The 24,671-nt window shown below is 50.5% G+C and overlaps 2 protein-coding genes across 4 annotated transcripts in view; one reads left to right on the forward strand and one right to left on the reverse strand.

The window, feature by feature from the left end:
* Positions 1-12,347, reverse strand: part of VANGL2 (VANGL planar cell polarity protein 2) — a 38,100-nt gene extending 25,753 nt beyond the window's left edge. The window contains exons 1-2 of one of the 3 annotated variants that reach the window (XM_081340504.1): positions 12,267-12,347; positions 1,881-2,067 (exon numbers count right to left, since the gene is read on the reverse strand). The gene's annotated coding sequence lies outside the window, so the exon portion shown is untranslated. Of the gene's footprint in view, positions 1-1,880; positions 2,068-5,642; positions 6,156-8,317; positions 8,404-12,266 lie in introns of those variants that run through there. The other 2 variants (XM_081340505.1, XM_081340503.1) reach the window with 2 other exon arrangements.
* The window catches only part of LOC308675591 (uncharacterized protein), a gene marked incomplete at its 5' end in the record, with an annotated part of 39,352 nt that overhangs the window by 2,248 nt on the left and 12,433 nt on the right, over positions 1-24,671 (forward strand). The window contains one exon of the mRNA XM_081341031.1: positions 10,944-11,227. Coding sequence (XP_081197157.1) covers positions 10,944-11,227 — 284 coding nt within the window. The remainder of the gene's footprint in view (positions 1-10,943; positions 11,228-24,671) is intronic.

Here is a 24,671-nt window from a genome sequence, read left to right on the forward strand (position 1 = left end):
TGGCTCAGGAATTCTGGGATTTGAAGTCCACGAGTCATAAAAGAAGCAAGGTTGCCTACCCCTGGCCTATACCATTCTGGACACTGAACCAGCCAATACAAATGGCCCTCGACTTATGATAACTGAACCCAAAATTTCTGTTGCCAGGTGAGATATTTGTTAAGTACGTTTTGACCTTTCTTGTCACAGTCGTTAAGCGAACCACGGCAGATGTGAAATTAGTAACAGTTGTGGAGTGAATCTGGCCTCCCCATTGACTTTTCTTGTCAGAAGGCTGCAAAAGGGGATCACGTAACTCAGTCATAACTACGAGTCAGTTGCCAACTGTCCGAATTTTGATCATGTGACCCTGGGGATGCAAGCCAAAGCAGGGGGGGGGGGCAAAACTTTGTCCTTTTCTTCAAGGCAAGGCGAAATTTAGTTCTCCATGACTCCCACATACACCCCGCCCCCAATACAGAGAAGGAGGGCTGAAATGGGTGGAGGGTTGGGACCCTCACAAAGAGAGGGAGGCTGCTGCAAATTAGGCTCATATCACTTGGGTGGGGGGAGCTGTTGATAAATACTCTGCCCCCCCATCCCCACAATGCAAGCGCCGCTGCTTGCACAAAAGGCAAGAGAGAGGCCAGCCTTTTGTGCAAACCCCTGGGGAGTTTTGCACATTTATCACGGCCGGGGAACAAAGCCGGCCTGCGAACGCGCGTACCCGGTTACCTAGGCGATGGCAACGGGGGCCAGGGAGCGTGCAGACCAGCATCCAAAGAAGCCAGATGAAGTGGGGTGGGGGGGTTGGAGAGATGGGGAAGGGGTGCCAAAAGAGGGGGAAGCTACCCCCATTAGCCCCTACCCCCCTTGAGCTTTGTTTGCTGGAAAAAAAACACAAGGGTTTCTCGGGAAACAAGGCAGTGCGGACAGCTGGGGGCAAACATTTTGAGAGCTGTTGGGTGGGGGGGCTCCTTTGAATAGAAGGGGGTGGGAAGGCTGTCCTGGACTGAGTTTTATTCAGGCTGGCCTTCGGGTGAGGGAAAACACAGAGGGTCACCTCTGTCACCCCCATCCCTCTGCTCTGAGCTCCCACCCCCACGGGGAGGGACCCTTTGCAAGGGGCCCATTCGGAGCAACATGCACTCCCTTGCAGAGGGAAGATCTTCGCACGGTACGAGGCACAAGGATTTCTTTCCTAGCTGCCCCAGATGCAAACCGCTCCACTTGTTCCCAGCAGCTCCAGGCAAGGCAGGGAAGCAGCCCCCATTCAGCGGGGAAGGGGCAATTTGGAGCTGGATGCACCCACTGGAGAAGGCAGCCACCTGCCTGCATTCCACAAGAGCCAACAAAGAGACCCCCCCCACCAACATCCCTGAATGGTGGGGGTCCAGCTTCCTGACCTTGAATATCTCAGTCAAGCGGAGGATGGCTCACATGCTGGCTAGGGAATTCTGGGAGCTGAAATGCTTGCAGTTGAGACTTTTTCCTCACCTCGGTTAACGCACCCAGGATTTTAATAAGACCGAAAAAAGAACAACTCACCCATTATTATTCAATATATCCTCTACACACACAGCTCCAAGTCCTGGACTCAAAGACAACTACAGGGATAAAATCACGGTTCCTGATCAGAACCCCAACTCCCTCACTGATTAAAAGCAGCTTCAACTAAGCCTCAGGAATCACAACCAGTAGGAGAGCATGCACAACTACACTGGCCCGTTGTCACAACTTAAAAGAAGACTGTCCATGAGATTTTAGAGCTCCACCTGAATCCAAAAAGTGAAGTCTTTTCTCGGACAACAACAGGTTAAAATAAAGTGGGAAACAAACAACCCACCCCCAGTTGAAAGTCCACCTTCCAGGCAAGCCTCCCCAACAAGAGCAAGACTCACCAACCCAAAGGGTGCTGAAGAACCGTCTCTGGCTTGCCCACTCAGCCCTGCCAGCAGCTGCACATAGCCAGGCTGTTGAAGACCTCAGCCGCTGGGCCCGATGGTCCCTCCTGTCCCGGTTAGCGTGGCAAGTCCTGGATCTCAGCATCCACAAGGGCTACCATGTGGTCCACGGTCCAAAAGTGAGCTGCAGAAAGAACCAAGATCCAGTATGAGATATACGCAAGTAGGGTTGGTTGCTGTTATGATTCCTTATTTTAGCTATGGACCGTATAAAGCAAGGATTGGGTGTAATGTCCAAAAAGTATCTTGAACAGTTGGAGGAAGTAAAGCAGAAGGTAGCTCGAAGGACCTTTATCCTACCAAGAAGGACGAAGAGACTCTGGGCATGTTTTGACCAGCTGGTAAAGGTGCCCAGAATCAAACTGTGAGAGGTGGCAACTCAAGGCTGGCTCCAGCGCTTCAGGATATTGAAAGCTCCACAGGATCGGGCATCCTGAGTCCAACCAACGGGGGAGTGACAAACGCAGGCGGAACAGGCCCCCAGAGGGACAAAGGTAGAAGATGCTGCATGTCCCCAGCAAGAGCAGAATTAACAAACTACGTCAAGGTTTAATGGGTTGAGAAGTTTTAAAATCATGCACAACTCACTTAACTGCCTTGCTTAACAACAGAAACTCTCACCTCAATTATGGTTGTAAGTCAGGGAGGGAGGGGAGGGAGGGAGGAGGGACAACAAAGGAAGCCATGGCAAAGAAGATGATAAAATCAGCCCTGCCTCACTTAACGACCACCTTGCTTAGCAACGGTAATTCTGGTCCCAGAATTTACTTGTGGACATGAGTCAAAGACTGGCATTGCAACCTCAACATTGTTTGGCAGCTCCCCAAAGAACAAATAACCAGACCGTTTTGTTCTCAGCTACCGTGTCCAGTTCTGGGGAGGTCATTTCAAAATGGGTTCAGCCCAGCGCAAGGAGGCTGATTGGCAGGTGGACAATGAGAGACTGAAGGACTGACTGGGTGAGTTTCGGGTCCTTTGAAGAAGACAAGAAGTTGTGTCTGAGTAAAAGATCTGCCTTCCTTCGGCGTCTGCCTCCCAGCCCCTCCCCCAGACCCCATAAGCCCCTCCAAAGTCCAGGGCTCTGCTGTCAAAATCAAGAAGCACCTGGGTCTTCTCAGCCCCCTCCCCTTCCTGGCCATTAGGGAGGCACCCCTTAGGCGACCCCTGCAACCCAAACAGCTGGAATTTATATTCCGCAGTTTTACGAGTTTGTAAACGTTATGGGGTCTCTACGGCCAGTAAAACCCAACGGATGCCTCCCCTTTGTCCCCCAGACCCAAAGCTTCAAATTCCCGTCCACCTTTTCCGAGCCCTCCAAGAATCTTCAGCTTTATAATCGTGTTGCCAGACTGAAGAGGGTTCAACACATTTGAAACCCTTTTAAAACTTTTTTACCGACCTAATGAAGATTGTCCCTGAATATGGGGGTCAGGCAGGGAAGCTGGAGAAGGGGGGGGGGGGTTCAGTCCTTTCTCCCCACGATTGCAGACCATGAACACAAGACCCAGGATCAGGCTTCAAAGGGATCAGGGCTATCCTCTTTTCTAGATCTATTTGCAAGTCAATCTAGAATAGAGGCAGAGGTCTTCCAGACAAATGGAAGTCCCACCTACCCCGAGACTTCCCTGCCTCTCCAGTTAGGGCCACACCTTTTCCTAGGTAATCCTTTTTTCACCTAATTCTTGAACGCAGCCAGGAATGGGTTTCACGAGACCTCGCCCTGGTCGGACCCACTCTCTGCACTGAGCCATATTTGATCATGATCTGTTAAATAAGCCACCTTGGGTTAATTCCACCCTACATGGCTGAGTATGTTTCTGGTGCCGAACAGCCCTGTTTGCACAACATCTAAATATGTTTGCATAAATGCTAAACTTGGCTAGTTTTAATCTGGCCAGGCTTTCTGACCAAATAACTGTGGAAATACTACGATGGACGTTAAGTGTGAGGGTTGGTCGTAGGTCACTTTTTCCCAGTGCCGTTGTAATTTCAAACAGTCACTGAATTAGCAGGGCTGGATTGCTGTTATCCTTCTCTTTCCTATTAACTTCTCCTATTGGTATCTTATGGGTTATCACTTTATTTGTATCTTATGTTTTATGACTTTATTTTCTGATTATGATTCATCACTTTGTTGTTTGTATTCTATATACAATGAATGACTGTAAATTGATAACTACCCACAGATTCTTGAAGTTCAACAAACAAGTGTCTATCCATCAATTATCAGAATCACAGAAGAGAAAAAGAGACCACAAGTCTGCATGGGTTTTTCTCCTGACACGTCAGCTTTGGAAATCACTTGCAGATCTTCCGTGAGGCCTGCAAGGCCTTTAGAAGTTCTACCTATAGTCTAGCCAGAATGTGACTTCTACAATCTCTTCTGTGGGCAGAGCTTTATCCAAGTCCTATTAATAGATAAATACAGAGTTAAACAAACAATACACAACTTGTGTACAGTGCCAAGCCTTTGTTGAACTCACTGAACCAATATTCGCCATCTTCATCAGGAAAAGCAGGCAGGACTGCTAGCAAGTGATGAGGTGATGGTTCCTCTTTTCGGAGGTGGGACTTCAACCGAAGGTTTCCTGTGCTCGTGCATCATACACATCATCCTGGAGATATTTTGGCCCGTCCTTCTTTCCAAAACAGCTTTAATTCGCAGATATTGGGGGGACCATCTTGACCAAATGCCACCCTGTCTCAGTTGGGTTAAGATCAAGCGGTCAACTCAGCCATTTTCAAATGCAAAATTTCTTTGGCTTCAACCCTTCTGTGGTAAATGTATTCGTGCATTCAGGATTGCTGCCATGTTAAGTTTCAACTTATGGACAGACACCTTGATATTCTCTGGTAAAATATTCTGGTACAATCCAAAATCTTACTATTCGCCCAAGGGTGAAGAACATCCAGATTCTGAAACTGCACTGCAACCTCAAGTTAGATGCTCAAACAGTCTGCTTTACGATAGGAAGGACAGCTTCTTCTGTTGAAACGAATGGACTACTCCAGGTATAACATTTCTCAGTAAAGCCGAAAAGTTCTCCAATGGCTCATGGGTCCACAGAGCATGGTTCCAAACGCTGCTAAGTCCTCCAATATTCTTTGGCAACCTCGAGATGAAAGCAAGGTGCTTTCCGCAGAAGACTTTCCTCCTTGATGTCCTCCCGTGGACACCACTTTTTACCTCATGCTGATGGATTCTGAAATTAGACCACACAAAACTACTCTGCAGATCTTCTGCTGAGATTCTTTGAGACCTCCATGGAGTACTGCATATCCTGTTTTTGAGATAATTCAGTTGGGTGCCCATTAATGGGAAGACTAAGAATGGTGACCATGGATTAATAGAGGCTGTCTTTGGCAATGGTCCAGCCATAAACTTGAAGAGTTTACAGCAATCAAACAACGTAGGTTTTTCAATAGGGAAGGTCTCTCAAACATCCATCCAATTGCTCTCTCCCTGAGAACTGGTTCACTGATTTACCCTCTTAAGAGTATCAGAAAGCCCATATTTTCACCAACAAAGACGGTGACTATTACTGCACCATTTTCAATAAAAATTAACACAAAGCATTATTTTGCAGGTTGTTTTGTTTAGCCAGAATCCCTTTATCCATTAACAGTGTTCAGATGAAGCTCTAATTACATTGCATGTCACAGTCAGCAAGATTATGGATCACCATAATTAAGTCTCACCATAATTCAATCCCTCCAGCCAAGGGGAGTCCACCATTTTCCAAAGCACATCTGTTCCCTTTCGGAATAGTTTGCCCTAGGAAGTTTTTCTTCAGGTCCCATCAAAATAATCTGTTTCCTCATAATTTACACCCATTGTTCTTCTGAGTTATTCTGCACTCCTCTCTCCTATGCGAATCCTTCACCTACACATAGTCCTTGATTTATGACAATAGAGCCCAAAATTTCAATTGCTAAATAAGTTGGTTTTAAGTGAATTTTGCCCCATTGTACGACCTTCCTTGCCACAATTGTGAAGAGAATCACTGCAGTCATTAAGTTAGTCACTCTGTTGTTAAGTGAATCTGGCTTCTTCCCCATTGACTTTGCTTGTTAGATGGTCGTCAAAGGGGATCACGTGACCCGGGGACGCTGCAACCATCATTAATATGAGCCAGTTGCCAAGCATCTTGATTTTGATCATGTGACCCTGAGAATGCTGCAACTGTCATAAGTGTGAAAAACGGTCATAAGTCACTTTTTTCAGTACTGTTGTAACTTTGGTCGCTAAACAAACTGTTGTAAGTCAAGGACTGCCAACTAACCTGAGCCACAGTTTTTATTTTCCTCTGAAGGCAAAACAATCACCAAGTTTTTTTTCCTTCCAGGTCCCAGTTCATCTTAGTTGCTCTCCTTTGGACCTGCACCACTTTGTAAATTCCTGAAATTCCTAAAATGCATTGTCCAGAACTGGACACAACTGTCCAAGTGGACTCTGACCCAATCAGACCTTATGCCGGCAAACAAGCATGGCCATAATTAACATGGCAACGGCTACGATGGCCACACAGCTGTCCAAGAAAGCTGCACAGAAAATACGCGGAAAACCCTCTTTTCCAAGGTGGCCCCTTGGATGTTGAGACTACCACTCCCAGAATTCCCTTAAACAAGGCTGAGGATTCTGGGAACGGTGGCCTCATCCAATCTAGAGGCTAAGGCTCCTCCTGTCCAGGCAAGGGCAGGCGGGGGGAGGGGAGGGTTGGACCAGAAGGACTCCGCGGTCCCTTCCAGCCCTGTGATTCCATGACTTTGATGAGCTTGATACCCATTTATTATCGCAGGGGAAGGGAGGGGCCCAGCTGTTGGGCAACAGAGATGAAACCCAGGTTGCCAGCTTGTCTGCAGGGTGTAGCCCAGATGGGAGTTTTGAGGGTGCAATCAAAGCGCCCTTGGTTTTTATGCGACACCCAGGCGCATCTGCCAAGCTTTGGGCAAAGGGTGCCTCCCCCCCCCCCCCGCCCTCAAGACATGGCTGCTTCCACCAACTGGGAGGCCAGATTTTGGGGGTGGGGTGTGGGTGGGCAGCGCTCCAAGCCCCTCAAAGTGTTCGTGGAGAGCAAGCCACCCCCTTCTGTGGGACGCACAACACCACACAGGCCCTCTGACTGTGAACTTCCATCATCCCCAGCTGGCAGACCTGGAAGGAAAAAAAACTTGGTGATTGTTTTGCCTTCAGAGGAAAATAAAAACTGTGGCTCAGGTTAGTTGGCAGTCCTTGACTTACAACAGTTTGTTTAGCGACCAAAGTCACAACAGGACTGAAAAAAGTGACTTATGACCGTTTTTCACACTTATGACTGTTGCAGCATTCCCAGGGTCACATGATCAAAATCAAGATGCTTGGCAACTGGCTCATATTATTGACGGTTGCCGTGTCCCAGGGTCAACTGCATCTGGGAGCCCCAGGCTGTCCTCACTTTATGACTGATTGCTTAGTGACAAAGTTACGGCAGAGGGCCCAAAAGGGGACCTAAGGCCCGGTTTGGAAGTTCTGACGTCTCACGGCCGCCTTTACGACCACCACAACTTACAACTCTAATTGCACGGCTCAGTTAAGGTCATAAGGCGAGGACCACCTTGTCCTTCAGGCGGCAAAGCATCCCTCAAATGAAACCGGACTCCTGCTGACCTCAAGGCAATGTCCGGGGCCTTTCCTTGGCAGCACAACGCCAACATTTAGGTGCAGTTTTCAACTTGCAGGCATTTCTTTAGCAACCCTTCAAAGCTATGACAGCACTGGAAAAGTGACTTTTTTATTTTTATTTTTTAATTTTAATTCCATTTATATCCCGCCCTTCTCCGAAGACTCAGGGCGGCTTACAAACTTAGCAGTAGCCTTCATTCTATGTATATGCCTGCTTATTAGGGCTTTCACACACACCCCAAGCGGCATTATTACAAAGTCAGCTTAATTGCCCCCAACAATCTGGGTCCTCATTTTACCTACCTGGGAAGGATGGAAGGCTGAGTCGAACCTTGAGCCTGGTAGGATGCGAACCTGCACTAATTGCAGGCAGCTGGTGTTACTTGCGACAAGTCCTCGCACTTATGACCGTAGCAGTGTTCCTGTGGCCACACGATTGCGATCTGGGCAGCTGGCAACCTGCTCACATTTACGATGGTCACAGTGTCCCATAGTAACACAACTGACACTTGCGAGCTTCCCAACCGTCTTCTGACAAGCAAAACCAACAGGGATGCCAGCAGAGGTGGTTATAACTCTTTGTCACGTGATGTCACACTTAGTAACGAATTTTCCAGTCCCAATGATTGTCGCAAGTTGAGGACTACATTCCTCCAGTCTTTTTTTTTCTGGACTCTAACGAAAAGTTCAGCCTTTTCTGACCCACTCACACCTGTAAAATGATGGCGGAAAGCAGGAATGTCTCCCATGCAGCTCCTTCCAGAATCTGCTCCCACTTAATGAGTGAAACTGAGAAGCAGCTGAAACTGTCGCGTCTGGCTCATCTTACACTTCCTGGTGACCAGGATAAGGATGCATGTCTGCGCCTTCCAACTGGGGCGCCCTCCAGATCGCGGTTCTCAGTGCAGCGTTTTTACACCCCGATCTGAGTTTTTCAAAGTTTGGGGTTCTAGGTTATCTATTTTAAAATTTCACGAAATCTTAAGTTTTTCTATACAGCGAGACCCAGACTTGCATTCATTTAGCAACTGTTCAAAGTTACGATGACGCTGAAAAAAAGTGACTTGCGACAAGTCCTTGCACCTCCGACCATCACAGTAACCAACACGAGATTGCGTGATCCAAGTTCGGGCGCTTGGCAACCGGCACGTATGGATGACGGTTGCAACACCCCTGGAGTCAGGAAATCACCACCTTTCCGGCAAGCAAACTCACTTAACAGCCACACGAATCCCTTAACCACCGTCACAACACAGGGGGTAACATCAGGCACAACCCACTAAGTACGAGAGAAGATATTCAGCCACGGAAATTCTGCGATCAAGAATTATCTGTACATTATGTTGCAGGTATATGCAACATCTCACTTTCTTGCATCACTTAGTGACCAAAATCCTGGTCCTAACTGTGGTCGTAAGCTGAGGACCATCTGTAACTTTATGTACTATCTGTCAATAAATAGGCAAAAATAATTCAGCTTACAAATGATTTATTATGATTTTTGTTGTTTTTTTAAAGAACTCCTGCTGGCACCCTTGGTCCAGACTGCCAGGTTCAAAGGACTAGGGTGGGTGGAGAAGGCTGGGAAATGGGGTGGCAAACACCCCCCCCCAAGGGAGCCCATCCTGCACGGCTTTCCTTTCTCTCTGCTGCAGAGATACTCCCCAACACCTCACACCTCCAAACCCAGCGCCTTCTAAGCAACAACCGACACCAATGCCTCCAGCCACATGAAGGACCCCCATCCTGTACCTCAATATTCTCCCCATTTCTTGCAAAGGGGCCAAAGTCAGAAATGAAGGCTTGTCTGATCACAAAAACGGTGATTTCCCAGCTTCTCCCTCCCTCCCCCCAGACGACATTACCATTTTTTTTCCAACAATGAAAAGCGAGTTAAATGCATTTTAAAGCATGAGAAATTCTGTATTCAGCACTCCCTCCCAGCCTGGCCCTGAGGCAAGAGGGTGCTGCAGCCTAGCAAATCGGTGGCAAAAAACAAAAAAGGAAAATAATTCTATATTTGCGGTAATTTTCAGAAGGATAGCAGTATGAATTTCCCAAAGCAAAAACATGCCTGACACGCTGAAGCCAAAATGCGGTTTATTTTAGCTCAGCCTGCTGCGTAAACCCAGCCAACTACGGTTTATTCATCAACACACCAGAGTTAAACCGACTTCTTTGAGGCCCAGAGCCTGCTTGAAAGAGCTGGCCGGGTCTCCCGTCTGCCTGGAACAGGACACAAGGCCAGTCACGAAATGGACTCTGCCAATGTTTCCACTTAAAATAAAAATGAAGTCCTTCATCTTAGGAGCTCGAGCACCCTGTGGCAATTCACACAAAAAAAGGCTGAATCTGCATCAACCGGAGGGAACAGCTTGGTGAGCCCCAGAAGTCCCAATCGCCCCAGAAATGGGGGGTGGGCCTTCTGGCCCCTGCCTTGACCCAGGCCAGAACCCAGGTTTCAGACAACCTCCATTTCAGAAACAAAAAAGAGCATTATTGCTAACCAGATGGAATTTGCTGCAACCAGTTAACCCCCCCTTGCGCTTAGCTGCAGCCCCCTCCCCCCCACACCCATTGCAATAGATCTAACTAAGGAGCTGCAGGCAGATCCTCATTCTCTCCAGACCCTCCAACTGGGGAGAAAAAGACCCCACCCCAAAAGGCCTTACACACATCCTGCTAGAGAAACAGACTGGTTACACCCCCCTGGCACGCTTCACACCCAGACCCATCCATCTTTCCAAGCCAAGGGGGGAATTTCTCAGCAGCCAGAGGACACACACACAAATGGCTAAACTGCACCCTCCCCATTCTTGCAGGGGGTGGAGGAGTGCAAAAGAGACAAACACACACACACACTCCCCGAGCACAGTCAAGACACCCCCCCACCCCCCAATAGATCTGATAAGGAGGGGAGGTTTTACACCACCACCATATATTGAACCACAGGTTGTAATCTTCATGGTTTAATATGCTGGGGGAAGAGGAACCAGACTGTGCCCTGCATTCACACCTTGCACTAAGCCAGAATGTCACTTCGGGGTTTGGGGTGAAGAGGGTTGCACGACTCAAGGCTAACAGTCCCCCCAAAACTGCGCCTTCGTGCCTGGTTCTCATCTTCATCACGACCAAGGTGGAAAGCAGAGGGGAGGAGATGGGGTGTGTGTGAACAGGCCCAGATTCGGGGTTCTTCTCCCCCAAAGTGGACTCGCACAATTTCACAACCGATTCAGACCAGAGGTGGGCTGCCCACCTCACTCACACGGAGCCACGCATCTGCCTGGCCCACCCTGCAGGGCCGGCTCCCACCACCCAGTTCCCGCTTGCAATTTCAGCCCTGGGGGACCCCAGCCGCTCCACCGCCGAAGAGCAGCCCTGGGCGGCCTGCGAGTGCCCGGGCCCAGGAGGGGCGGACGGAGGGACGGGAAGGGGCGCAGCTAAAGCCGGGCAATCCCGGAGCTCGCGCATTGCACCAAGTTTGGGCGACTCCGGCCTGGCGCCCCCCCGGCCGTTTCAGTGCCTGGCGGGGGCCCAGCTTAGCCGGCGGTTCCAACCAAGCGTGGCTCGTCGCCGCGGGAGAGCGCGGAGGAGCCCCCGCAGGACAGAGAGGCAGCAACAGGTACGTGAAAGCAGGCGAGGCCCCCCTGACGTCACCCCCAGGCCCGCCCGGAGCGGCTGCTAACCCGGGACAGTTGCAACCCAGCAAGGTTGCATTGCAGTCGGTTCACACGTGCAACCCCAGACCCAGCCGTGCTAAGACCGGGCCAGGCCCTGGGCAAGACACGGACACGCACACACACACACACACACCCGCTTCAGAGGCCAGGGTGGGCGGGCGGAGGGCAAACGGCCAGCCAAGGAAGCCGCCGCTGCCGGGCTCCGGCCAGGGCTGGGCTGGGCTCCGGAGAGAAACGGGGGGGGAGAGGCACGGGGGCTGCCTTGGGGGGGAAGGGCCAGGCAGGGACCCCCATCCGGCCCCGGGCCCGCTTCCCACGCCAGCTGGGCTGGGCTGCCGAGTCGGCCACGTCCCCGCCAGGCCGGGACGGGGGGCGCGGAGCCTCCCCTTCCTCCCCCCCCCCCCCGGGGGTCTCGCCCCTCGGAGCAGCGCCGGCCCCCTCCCTCCCGGCCCGTCTCCTCCCCCGCGCGCGGCGCCCCGTCCGGGCAGAGCTTCCCCCCGACGGCTCCGCTGCCCAGCGCGGCCGCCCGACCTCGCCCCCTCCCCCGCCGGCCCCGCCACCCCCGGGGAGAGCCCGGCCGGGCAGCCCCGCTTGCAACGGGAGCCGCGGCGCTGCAAAGCGCCCGAACAAAAGGCGGGCGCGCTCGGTCCGGATTACCCTCGGGGCGAGAGCGGCGGCTGCGGCTGGCGTGCTCCGGTTCCCCCGGCTCCGGCTTTTGTCCCTGCCCGGCCGCCGAGTCCCCGCGTTCCCCCTCTCGGGCGGCTCCTTCCGCTCTCCGTGCAATTGCAAAAAGGAAGCGCGGGGGGGGATCCGATTCAGGCTCTGGGAAGGGGACCCGCGCGGGGCGAGGCGGCGCTGGGCTGCTGCTCGCCTTGGAAGGGGCGAAATCCGGCGCAAAAGCAGCACCGCAGGGCCCCCCCCGCTCCGGGTTCTCGCCCCCCCCTCCCGCTGCTCCGGCGTGTGAACGGGGAGGATTCGAACCTGCGGACTCGCCGCGGCTGTTCCCAGGGCTTCGCGCGCCTCCCTCCGGCGCTTCCATTGTCTCCGCCGCGAAGTTCCCAGCGCCCGCTCTTCCCTCGCCCGCTCCCGCCCCCCCCCCCTCCTCCTCCTCCTCCTCCTCTTTCCTGGCGGCCGGTTAGTTTTATGGTTCGTTCGTTCGGGAAAGCGGAGTCGGCAGGCGGGCGGGCGGGGAAAAAAAACTTTGCTTTCTTTGTAACTGCAAGGGTTCTTAATCCCCATGCCTTTTTAAGGATTTTTTTTTTAAAGGGCACAGAAGGAAATAAATCAGAGAAGTTAGTCAGGAGGGAAAGGCGCAGCAAGGCATTTTTTCTCACCTCTACGGTGGGTTTTTTTTAATCCTAACTCTATCCTAAACTATATGACAAGCGGGTTTCAGAGAAATACCATGATGGTTTGTCACATCTACCAAAACAAGGATGGGCTTCCCCAACCCCCTGGTCCCAAATCACCCAGCCCACCTGAACCTTTCCTGGTCAGGGTATATATTTTATCCTGGTCCACAATTACAGATAGTCCTCGATTTACAACCATTCATTAAGTGACGGTTCGAAGTTACAATGGCATTGAAAAAAAGTAACGAGAGTTTTTCACACCCACCATCTCTGCCCAAATTCAGACACTTGGCAACTGGCATGTACTTAGGACGGTCACAGTGTCCCGGGGTCACTTGATCCCCTTTTGCGACCTTCTGCCAAGCCAAGTCAATGGGGGAAGTGAGATTCACTTAACAACTGTGGCAAGAAAGGTTGTAAATTGGAGCAAAATTCACTTGACAACTGCCTCACTTAGCAACAGAAATTTTGGGCTCAAGCATGATTGTAAATTGGGGATTATCTGTATAGGTTTTCCTGCTTGAGCAGGGGGTTGGACTAGAAGACCTCCAAGTTGCCTTCCAACTCCATTATTCTGATTTGTTCTGCAAATCCTGATAATTACCTGTCTGGTCGTTTGGGGTGGGCTTCACTACATTTCACAATACCAAGAAATCCAGATTTTTGGGGGGGTGGAGAAAAGAGGCAGTAAATACTGTATTCCTGGGGTGTGGCCCAGATTTACCTGCAGGAGTCAGCTAATGGATCTTCTCAAGGTCTTGATTCTCCTAATCCTGGGATGGGATCAGGAGATGATTCCTTGTGATGCATTTTTCCCGAAAACTACCATCTCAAGGTTGACAGGCTGACCTGGAGTGCTTAAACCGCCCTCTCCCCATTTTGTGAGTTTGTGACTGAGCTTGGCTGACAATGATGAATTGTTTGCTCAGTTTATCCCACTAATGCAGCCTTTCTCAACCTTGCTGACTTTAAGAGGGTTTGACTTCAACTCCCAGAATTCCTCAGCCAGCTTTTCCCCAGTCCACCCATCTTAAAGTCACCAAGGTTGAGAAACGATGCATTAGTGGGTGAATATTTAGGAAGGAATAGACATCCTAACTTATTAGCAATATCTAGTAAGCAGCAGACACATTAACAAGGACACAACAGAGTGTACAACAGCTTCCTATCCTTGGTGAAACCAATTAAGAATCTAAAGTTCTTTAATTCAGCTCTGGGGGCCATGCAATTTAAGATGCAGTTTGTTGGCTGGGTTCATAAAGAACATACCTATCCATGTTTCACCTACTCACAGTCTGGGGGATTAGCCAGATTTTCTGGTTTGGGACAACACTGCCATCCACAAACTAAACACAGGCGTTTTATTTGCACAACCCTTGAGGCTAAAATGCAGCTGGTAGCTTTGTGGAGCGGGGAGTGGTAGAAGAGAGCTGTGTCTTTTCTTACGCTATATTTTCTTAAGCCTGCTTTGGGGAGGAAACTACGTCATTGTCTGGTTAACGAAACTTGCAGAGGGGCAAAGACTAGAAAAAGAAGGAGACGTGAGTTCTAGCGCCGCGTTAGCCATGAAAGACAGCTGGGTGACTTTGGGCCAGTCCCTCCCTCTCGGCCCAGCCTCCCTCACAGGGTTGTTATGAGGAAAATAGGAAGAGGGAGGTCTGTTGATATTTTCATTGCCCTGAGTTATTTGTAAGAATAATAAGGATATATATATATATAAATCTATCCCAGGCAGCAGTCGCTACTGCGACAAATCATTTTTATGTTAAATTTGGATCCTTTAACTCTTTGTTGGCAATCCAAATTTTGTGTGTGTGTGTGTGTATGTATATATACATACATACACATACATATATGCATATCCATATGCTTATACATATATGTGTGTGTATATGTGTGTGTGTGTGTGTGTGTATGTAGGGACGCGGTGGCTCAGTGGGTTAGGACGCTAAGCTTGTCGATCAGAAGATCAGCAGTTTGGCGGGTCGAATCCTGAGTGCCGCGTAACAGAGTGAGCGCCTGTTACTCGTCCCAGCTTCTGCCAACCTAGCAGTTCGAAAGCACGTAAAAAATGCAAGTAGAAAAATAGGGACCACTACGGTGGGAAGATAACAGCGTTCCGTGCGCCTTTGGCGTTTAGTCATGCCGGCCACATGACCACGGAGACGTCCTCGGACAAGCGCTGGCTCTTCGGCTTTGAAACGGAGATGAGCACCGGCCCCTAGAGTCAGAAACAACTAGCACGCATGTGCGGGGGAACCTTTACCTTTACCTTATGTATGTATGTATATGATGAATTTAAATACTGGAATCCCAGGTGTAGACATTTAAAATCAGTAAAAAAATAAAATGAACTCCGGGATATAAGACAAAAGCCTTCTTTATTGCTGAGCTTTCGTCAACTAGCTATTGACATCATCAGAGCAAGGGCTGAATGATAAGGGAGACCATACATACACTTATATGACAGTTATAACGGTCAAGGTGTAGAATGTAAATATGGCATGCTCATAACACGCTCGCATGAAGTCCCGGTGCTTCCGGCTTCAATGTATATATATATATATATATATACTGGGACTGGAATTTGCAATGTTAAACAAGGTGGTTGTTAAGTGAGTCGCCCCTGATTTTTCAACCTGTTTTGACATAGCTGCAGTTGTTAAGTGAATCACACAGTTGTTAAGTGAATCCAGCTTCTCTCACTGACTTTGCTTCTTTGGGACAGTCACAAGTGAGGCTCTCTGGACCCCTGGAGGCTGCAGCCCATCATAAACATGGTGCCAAGTGCCTGAATTTTGGTCACCTGACCGGTCGTAAGTGTGAGGACCAGTCCTAAGTCACTTTTTTTCAGTCCTCTTGTAGCTCTGAACAGTGGCTAAACAAATGGTCGTAAGTCGACAACTACCTCCACTCAGCTTATGGGACCATCTAATCCAAATTTCCCGAGCTGACCTGGCCTGCTTTTTTAAAATCATCACGCAAACAATACAGGACCAAGCACGATATGGGGACTGTAGTGCCAGGCCCAGCCCAGCCTTCACCTGCACCTGTGCCGCAGCCAGCCGTGGGGGGGCTGCGGGAAAGAGCCCCTGGGGGATGCCCGGCGGATTCTGCAGTGTGGTTATGGCAACCTTCTTGGCCAAACATCTCCCATTATCGCCTCTGAGCTATGACAATGTGTTGTGTAAATATATCGCACGAGGTTTCCTGTTTCATGAGGCGGGGAAACGCTCAGGAAGCTGATCCAAGGGTGGAAATTCAGAGAATGAGAACCAGGAACCAAAGAGGCCTCTGAAGGTGGGAGGAAACCTGGCACCATAGGGCTCCGAACCCTTAGGGCAAACAAAATACAGGTGGTCCTCACTTAACGGCCAGTTGCTTAGGAACTATGCAAATTTACAACAGAACCTCCCCAGAGTTATTTGACCTGTTTTGGAAGTTTTGACAGCCATGCACAAACACACACACACAAACAGACACACACACACACCATCCCACAGTCATGTAACTGTGATGTTCTATGTTTTTTTGCCAGTTTCTAGCAGAAAAAAAATGCCCATTGGGGAAAACAGACTTGTTTAACGACCACGGTGTTTGCTTAACAACCACACTGTTCACTTAATGACCAAGGTGTTTGCCTAACCACTGCAAATTCCCCGTGTCTGGCTGGGGATTTCTGGGAGTTGTTCAAGTTGTCAAGTTTGAAAAACATCGGATAGATCCTGGTCTCTTGCTAGGTTGTGCGGTGAGGCTGGGTGTTGCAGTCTTTCAGATTAAGCTGTACCCGCAAGAGAACGAGGGACGGTCCTATGCCGGCGTCCCCCCCCCCTCCCGCCTTTCTTGTCCTGATGCTGCTTAACACCTGCACAAAGGTGTTGGTGGAAGTCACTGGTGACCTTCATCTCCCCAAGCTGATTCCAACGCAAGGTTTATCCACCTCTCATTTGCAACGTTTCCACTCCTACCACCTGCTCTGTTTGAAGGGCACCTGGAAATGTCTCCAGAAATTGGAAATGAAGGCTGACATCAGTAGCTGGCTGAACTATTCTCCAAAGCACCTGAGGGCAGGACAAGAACCAACGGGTGGAAGGTCATTAAAGAGAGAATTCAGTCTGGAACTAAGGAGGAATTTTAACCAGTAGAACTGCTTCCATCCAGAGGTTGTGGCTGCTCCATCTCTGGAGGTTTTCAAGAAGAGACAGGACAGCCATTTCCCTGGAATGGTATAGGCCAGGGGTAGGCAACCTTGGCTCTTTTATGACTGGTGGACTTCAACTCCCAGAATTCCTGAGCCAGCATGGCTCAGCTTGGAAACCTCTCCCTTTCCCCTCAGCTTGGCCGGCTCAGGAATTCTGGGAGTTGAAGTCCACAAGTCATAAAGCAGCCTAGGCCTAGGCCAGGGGTAGGCAACCTTGGCTCTTTTATGACTCGTGGACTTCAACTCCCAGAATTCCTGAGCCAGCCTGGCTCAGTTTGGAAACCTCTCCCTTTCCCCTCAGCGTGGCTGGCTCAGGAGTTCTGGGAGGTTACCTATCCTCCTTGAGCAGGGCGTTGGACTAGAAGGCTTCCAAGGTCCCCTCCAACTCTGCTATTCTGCATTCTGGTGCCAAATGCAGCTGCCACGCAGCTGGTGCCGGATGCCAGGAGCCCATGGTGCTCTCCTGAAGGATTTGCCCAGGCTGCCAATGGCCAACGGACACAATTCAGATGGCTGATGCTTCCCAGGAACCACCTGCCTTCAGGAAAAGCCCTTCTGAAGGTGCAGCCACGCCCTGAAGGTTGACAGGTGGATGGGACAGGTGAATCTTCTGCCAGGAATATGCCTGGCTCTGGAACGCAGGCTGTAATGGCAGCAGTTCTAGTCTCCTCTTCCCCTCCCTATTTTTGGCTTTTTAAGCTGCGTTGAGAGTTGGAAAGCAAGGGGGTCCTCAACTTGTGGCCACAATTGGGGATCAGAGTTTCTTTTGCTAAGCAAGCCAGTTATTAAGTGAGTTGCTCCCAATTTCACCTTTTTGTCACAACTGTTAAGTAAATCTCAGCAGGTGCTAAGTGAATCACATGGTTGTTAAGTGAGCCCAAGTTTCCCCATTGACTTTACTTGTCAAAAAGGGGGGGCAGCGTAAAGTTGGACCTTTTTTAAAAAAAATTCCATTTATATCCCGCCCTTCTCCGAAGACTCAGGGCGGCTTACAAGCTTAGCAGTAGCCTTCATTCTATGTATATGCCTGCTTATTATTAGGGCTTTCGCCCCCCCCCCAAGCGGCATTATTACAAAGTCAGCTTATTGCCCCCAACAATCTGGGTCCTCATTTTACCTACCTGGGAAGGATGGAAGGCTGAGTCAACCTTGAGCCTGGTGGGACTCGAACCTGCACTAATTGCAAGCAGCTAGTGTTCCTTAAGGAGGCATTAGCCCACTGCTCCACCAAGGCTCTTGGACCTGGTGATCACAAGACCCCAGGATGCTGTTAAACATTGTAAACACGTGCTGGTTACCCAGCACCTGAATTTGGACCATGTGACTGTCATAATGGTCATACATAAGTGTAAGGACTAATCAATCAGAATAGAGCTGGAAGGGACCTTGGAGGTCTTCTAGACCATCCCCCGCTCAAGCAGGAAAACCTATATACCATCTCAGACAAGTGATTGTCTAGCCCACAGGTCTGCAACCCGCGGCTCCGGAGCCGCATGCGGCTCTTTCAGCCGTCTCCTGCGGCTCCCAGTCCTCTGCCATGTGCAGTCCCCCCCCCAAAAAAGTGGGACTAAAAAAGTTCAACCAATCAATTCAAATATGCAGGGTAGGTGCATATCTCGCCTTGGCTCCACTCTTCAGTCAAACCCTGTTCTGCGCATGCGCGCATGTATGCACATGCGCACATATTTTTTGCGGCTCCCAGTTTTTCCTTTTGTGAGGGAACCGGTTCCGAGTGGCTCTTTCACTGTTTCAGGTTGCTGACCCCTGGTCTAGCCCTCTCTGTGGGCACGTGCACCGTCGCCCCAGTCCCAGGCCTTCAGCTGGGTTTTATAAAACCTTTCCACTTTAGGCCTCCACCACTGTGTGCAAAAAAAGGCTCAATCAATCAATCAATTTCAACTTCTGGGGGGGGGAGGAAAGATCTTGCAAAGTTGGAATTGATTGATTGAACTTTTTAGCCCCACCCAGTCTGCCGTTACCACTGTAGCCACGCCCACCCAATGGGCCACGCCCACCCAATGGGCCATACCCACCCAGTGGGCCATGCCCACCCGGCACGCAACCATACATAAGTGGGTTTTGGGTTGCAGTTTGGGCACTCGGTCTCCAAAAGGTTCACCATCACTGGTCTAGCCTCTTCTTAAAAACCTCCAGTGATGGAACACCCACAATTTCTGGTGGCAAGCTGTTCCCCTGGTGAATTGTCCTCACTGTTAGGAAGTTTCTCCTTAATTCCAGGTTGCTTCTCTCTTTGGTCAGTTTCCAACGTTGTTTCTTGTCCTGCCCTCTGGTGCTTTGGAGAATAATTTGACCCCCTCTTCTTTGTGGCAGCCCCTCAAATACTAGAACTCTGCTATCTTGTCCCCCCCCCCAAGTCCTTCCTTTCCCTAGACTGGCCATTCCCAAATCCTTATTATGACCAGCCATAAGCCACTTTTTTCAATGCCAGAACTTCAAACACTCTTTAAAAGAAAGTCGAGGACTATGTAAATGGCTGAATATTATTTCAATAAAAAAATGATAAAATGTTTCAATTCCAATAGATTTTTTTCTCACACAGGTTAAAGTATGGTTTTATGTATTCATTCAGTTTCTATAGCTGCCTGTCTCAGTCTATGAATTTGTTCACCGTCTCCCATGCACAAAAAAGACATATTACCCAAAAAAAGGGTTTGGGAATTCAGTCCCCTGACCATTTAATGCCTGCTGGGTGTCCTTTGTGCTGCTTTCCACAATTCAAGGCTACACAATGAACGGAGAACCGTTTGTGTTTCCTGCTCTGTTCATTTGCACGACTGTCCCACATTTCTATCCCCGTGAGTCATCTTTTTTGGCCACAAAATGTTTTTCCAGGTAAAAAATGCCTGAGAGCTGATCTCTGAATATTTGCTCGGGGTAAATTTTTTGGAAGCTGCGACTCACAAACCGGCTGTGCAGAACAGGTAGTCCTCCACTTCCAGCCACTGTTGGGATCAGAATTTCTGCTGCTGAGCGAGGTAGTTGTTAAGTGAATCGTGCCCAATTTTACAACCTTTGTAGCCACAGTGGTTAAGCAAACCGCAGCAGTCGTTAACGTGAATCACAGGATCAAATCCAGTTTACCCCACGGATTTCGCATGTCAGAAACTAGCCAGGAAAGTCACAAATGCTGATCATGTTACCCTGGAAAGCTGCAACTCTTGTAAATGCATGCTGGTTACCAACTGCACAAACTTTGATTACATCTGCGGGGATGCTGTGACAGTCATAAGGGTGAGGATCAGTCAGGGCTTGCCTAACTTCAAACGGTCAATAAACAGGTGGTTTATAAGTTGAGGACCACCACCTGTACAGTACATGCAAGATGGAGAATTCTGGGAGTTGAAGTCCAGGTTGATAAACTGGGCTCCAAACAGATTTAGTGCGTTATCCATTTTCACAACCCACAAAGTGGCTGCAATCCACAAAAATGCCCTGCAAACAACCCAGCCCCCCCCCTGCATTTTCTCTTTTTCCAGGGTGTTCTGCTTTAGATTCAAACTTCGCTCTGTTGCCGCAGGTTGCAGATGGCTTTATCGGCTCTTCGGTGGGGAGGGGGCTACTCCAGGCGTGGGAAACCCATCCGGGCACCCCTTGCCTGGAAGGATGGCCGGGGGGGGGGGCTTCAGGGGCGCCAATCAACGGAACGACTTGCCTCCTGGGGTTGTGGGGGCTCCATCCCTGGAGGTTTTCAAGAATAGACTGGGCAGCCCTTTGTCTGCGGTGGAATAACGTCTCCTGCCCTGAACAGGGAGTTGGACTAGATCAGGGGTAGGCAACCTCGGCTCTTTTATGACTCAGGGACTTCAACTCCCAGAATTCCTGAGTCAGCTACCCAGGAATTCTGGGAGTTGAAGTCCATGAGTCATAAAAGAGCCGAGGTTGCCCACCCCTGGACTAGATGACCTCCAAGTTTCCTTCCAGCCCTAGGATTCTATAAGCTATGAGATCATCACCTCTTTCCGTCTAGATCAGAGGTCAATAAACTGGGCAACCTGAAGACTTGTGGACTTCAACTCCCAGAACCCCCCAGGCACGAAGGTCTCCAGCATCTCCTGGGCGGATCCCCTGTCCAGGCTGGCCCCGCCCCATGATCAGGGAGAGAGGGGGGGCCTGCCACGCCCCCTCAGCCAGCCAGCCAGTCCGCGGCCCGAGAGAGCCATTGAGAAAGACGAGAGGGGCGTGGCTTCCTCAAACTGGCCAATCCCGCGGCGGCCCGGGCTCCGTTCATAAGTTTCCCAAGCGTCTTTCCGCCTCGGGGACTCGGCGCCCTGGGCAGTCCCGGCGAAGCGGGACTCCGATGCACGTGAAAAGAGGGGCGCTGGGCTGCCCGCGGGTGCCGCGTCCCGCCCGAGGGGGGCCCGTCTAGATGGCCTCGGGTCCTCCGGCGGGCTCCTGCCTTCCCGGGGGGCGCGGAGTGGGGCGGCGGGGCAGCCGTGGGGCGAAGTCGCTCCTCCCCGCCTCGGGCTCCGGGCCGGCCAGCGGCTCCCACCAGCTTCATCCGCGCGGGTCCTTTGCGGGCTCGCTTCCTCCGGCTTTCTGGTTCAGCACCGGCGGCCGATTGGCAATCCCGGGGCTGGAAGGGACCTTAGAGGTTGTCTAGTCCAGCCCGCTGGCCAAGGCCTTGTTCCATCGCAGAGAAAAAGCTGCCCAGTCTTTCCTTGAAGACTCCAGCGAAGCTGCCCCGGGATGGCGCGGCTTCCCCCTGTTGTTTTAAAGGGGTCTCCCCATCTGGAGGATTTCTTGAGCCGTCTGGGGGTCGTTGAGGAAAACCTGACAAAGGGGGAGGCAAATGAGGCAGACCCCCTTCTCATCTATTAACCTGCTGCCGATCTTGCCGCCCCCTCCCCACTTCCCAAACTCTGCTTTCCTGGGGAGGGGGCTGGCTTATGCCAGCTGGCTGCCCGTAGCTTCTGTGAAACCTTTGTCAAATTTAAATCTAGAACAGAGTTTTCCAATCTTGGCGATGGATGGGTGGACTTCAGCTCCCCGAATTCCCCAGCCAGCATGATTTAAGAGTGGTGGGCTTTATGTCTGGCTGGGGAATTCTGGGAAATGGAGTCCACCACTTTTCAAGTTGCTATGGGTGAGAAACACTGCTCTAGAAGGGGGGAAAAACTGCATCCCCTGTGAAGCCCGGAGCCCCAGCAGTACCCTCAGTGCAATGGACGTGCCGTCCTCTTACCCATTGGCTGTAATGAGAAAAAAAAGGCGGGATCCGTTGTCTGCCGCTGCCAGTTTCTCCTTGCCCACAAGAGAGGCTGCCAACCTTTTCTGGCTGAATTTGTAAAGCAGGTTTCCTTTGAGCAGGCCTGGAATGCAGCCTTGACGTCCCGTGTTCAAGCAGAAAGGCGGGGCCCCTCTTGACACACGAAAACAGTAATCAGGTAGGAAAATTCCTGCCAGCCCAGCCGGGCAAGACCGGGCACGACAGCCCTGCCCGCTGCCTCCTTTTTCTGCACTTAGCAGAGCAGTATCCTGGATCAGGGGTGGGGGGACATTATGGCCCTCTCCGTTGGGCTTACTTGAATGAGTCTTGCAAATGTGAGGTTGAATTCTTGCGTTGGGTTCTGCGTGAAATCACCCCAAACTTCTTTGACATGCTTTAGCAAATAGAGTAGATCTGATGTTTTCAGAAAATCCAGTTTGATGCCACCCAGCTCTAAGTGACTCTGTGGGGTTCACAGTACATTATTAGACCGGGGGTGTCCTGGTCTTATAACAACCTAAGAGAAGAGAATCTTCCTCAAGCGTGCCAAAGGGTGACGTTGGGGCAATCACTAAGAGAGCGTGAGTTCTAGTCCTGCCTTAAGCACAAAAGCCAACTGGGTGACTTTGGGCCAATCCCTCTCTCGGCTCGGCCCAGCCCACCTCGCAGGGTGGTTGTTGTGGGGAAAACTGAAGAGTATGTTCACTGCCTTAAGTTCTTTGCAAAAAATAATAAAGGCGGGATATCCTTGAAAGCAGAAAGGTTGCATGTGCATGCGAAGGTGGGTGGGATTCGTAGCTCTTCATGGGTGTGTGTGTGTGTGTGTGTGTGTACAACCCGGTGCCAGCCAGCAGCCGGAAGGACGTGGCCCCTCCCTCGTCCTTTCTCTGCCCCCGGCACTTGTGGCTCTCCCTGTTCCCCCCCCTCAAAATCTTTGCACGTCAGAGGGGGGAAAGAGCTCCACGCTTCGCAATTCCTGGGTTAAACGTTGCTTTGTGCCCCGCTCGCTCACAGGCAGCCCCTGGGTTACCAGCCCTGGTGTGGCGGGTTCTTTAAGCCTCCATTTCTTTCCTGGGGGAGCCCAGCACAAGCTGGATCTTCGCCCAGCCTTTCCGCAAGAGAGCCCTGGAGACCTACTCCAACCTGCTCCACCACAAAGTGTTGGCAACCAAGTTAGACATTCGGCAGCGGGAGAGCCTTTGCCAGAAGCCCCCACCCCACCCCACGCCCCCCCCCAGATCTTCTTAACTCAGGGCTCTGCCAGACTGGAGTGGCATGACTGGAGTCCTCACCTTAACATTTAACAACCACTCAAAGTTACAATAGCCCTGAAAAGGGGGACTTGGGGCTGCTCCTCGCACTTACAGCCACAGCAACCTCTCCATGGTCATGTGATCAAAACTTGGCAACCGGCATATATTTATCAAGGTTGCAGCATCCCCGGTCACGTGATCTGCATTTACGACCTTCCCAGCCAGCTTCTGAGAAGCAAAGTCAATGGGGGAAGCCAAATTCACTTAAGGGCCACATGATCACAAAATTGGGCACAATCTCCTTAAACAAACTGCCTTGCTTAGCAATGAAGAGGCACCAAATTGTTGTTGTTGTTGTTAGCTGAGAAGTTGTGTCTGACCCATCGCGACCCTATGGACAACGTTCCTCCAGGCCTTGCTGTCTTCTACCATCTTCTGGAGTCCATTTAAGCTCACACCTACTGCTTCAGGGACTCCATCCAGCCACCTCCTTCTCTGTCGTCCCCTTCTTCTATTGCCCTCTGTCTTTCCCAGCATTAGGCTCTTCTCCAGTGGGGAATTATATCGCCACCAGCTAGCAATGAAGAGGCACCAAATTGTACCAGACTTTATTTCTGCAGGCTGTGGTGTTTTTGGTTATGTTCACCACCAGGAGGCAGTACAGACCAGTTTCGTCCTCACTGAGAAGCCTCAGAGGAGGTCTTCGTCTATATGGCCATGTTTCTTAACCTTGGACCCTTGAAGAAATGTGGACTTCAATGCCCAGAATTCCTGGCTGGCTGGGGAACTCTGGGAGTTGAAGTCCACAAGTCTTAAGGTTGGCAGGTTTGGAGACCTCTGATTTAATTGGCGGTCTCTTCTTACTGTGATTCCAGACACTGTGTTGTTAACCATATTTAGGATTTAACATGCTTTGTGAATGCATCAAAATGTTTTATATTAACATCTGACTTTTGTAGCTTCAGTTAAGATTAGATTTAGCATTCTCATTTACTTAAGTAAAACCTACTTGGTTTAATTATCCCTGAATATTGATTGCCCTACCTACAAAACTCAGAAAATATGCTTTCTCTGGTTTTGATTTTCCCACTAGGTGGCGCCAGCCTCCATGCTTTGCAGGGGTCTTCAAACTTGGCCGTTTTATGACTTGTGGACTTCAACTCCCAGAATTCCTCAGCCAGGCAGCCAGGCAAGTCCACAAGTCATAAGACGGCCAAGTTTGAAGACGAGGGTTTCTAATTTTTAATTCATAAATATTAAATACCCGCAAAGCACCAGAAGCAGGACAAAGAAGCAACAGATGGAAACTCATCAAGGAGAGAAGCAGCCTAGAACTAAGGAGGAATTTCCTCA

This window comes from Vipera berus (assembly GCF_964194415.1).
Source record: "Vipera berus genome assembly, chromosome: 16".
Lineage (NCBI taxonomy): Eukaryota > Metazoa > Chordata > Lepidosauria > Squamata > Viperidae > Vipera > Vipera berus.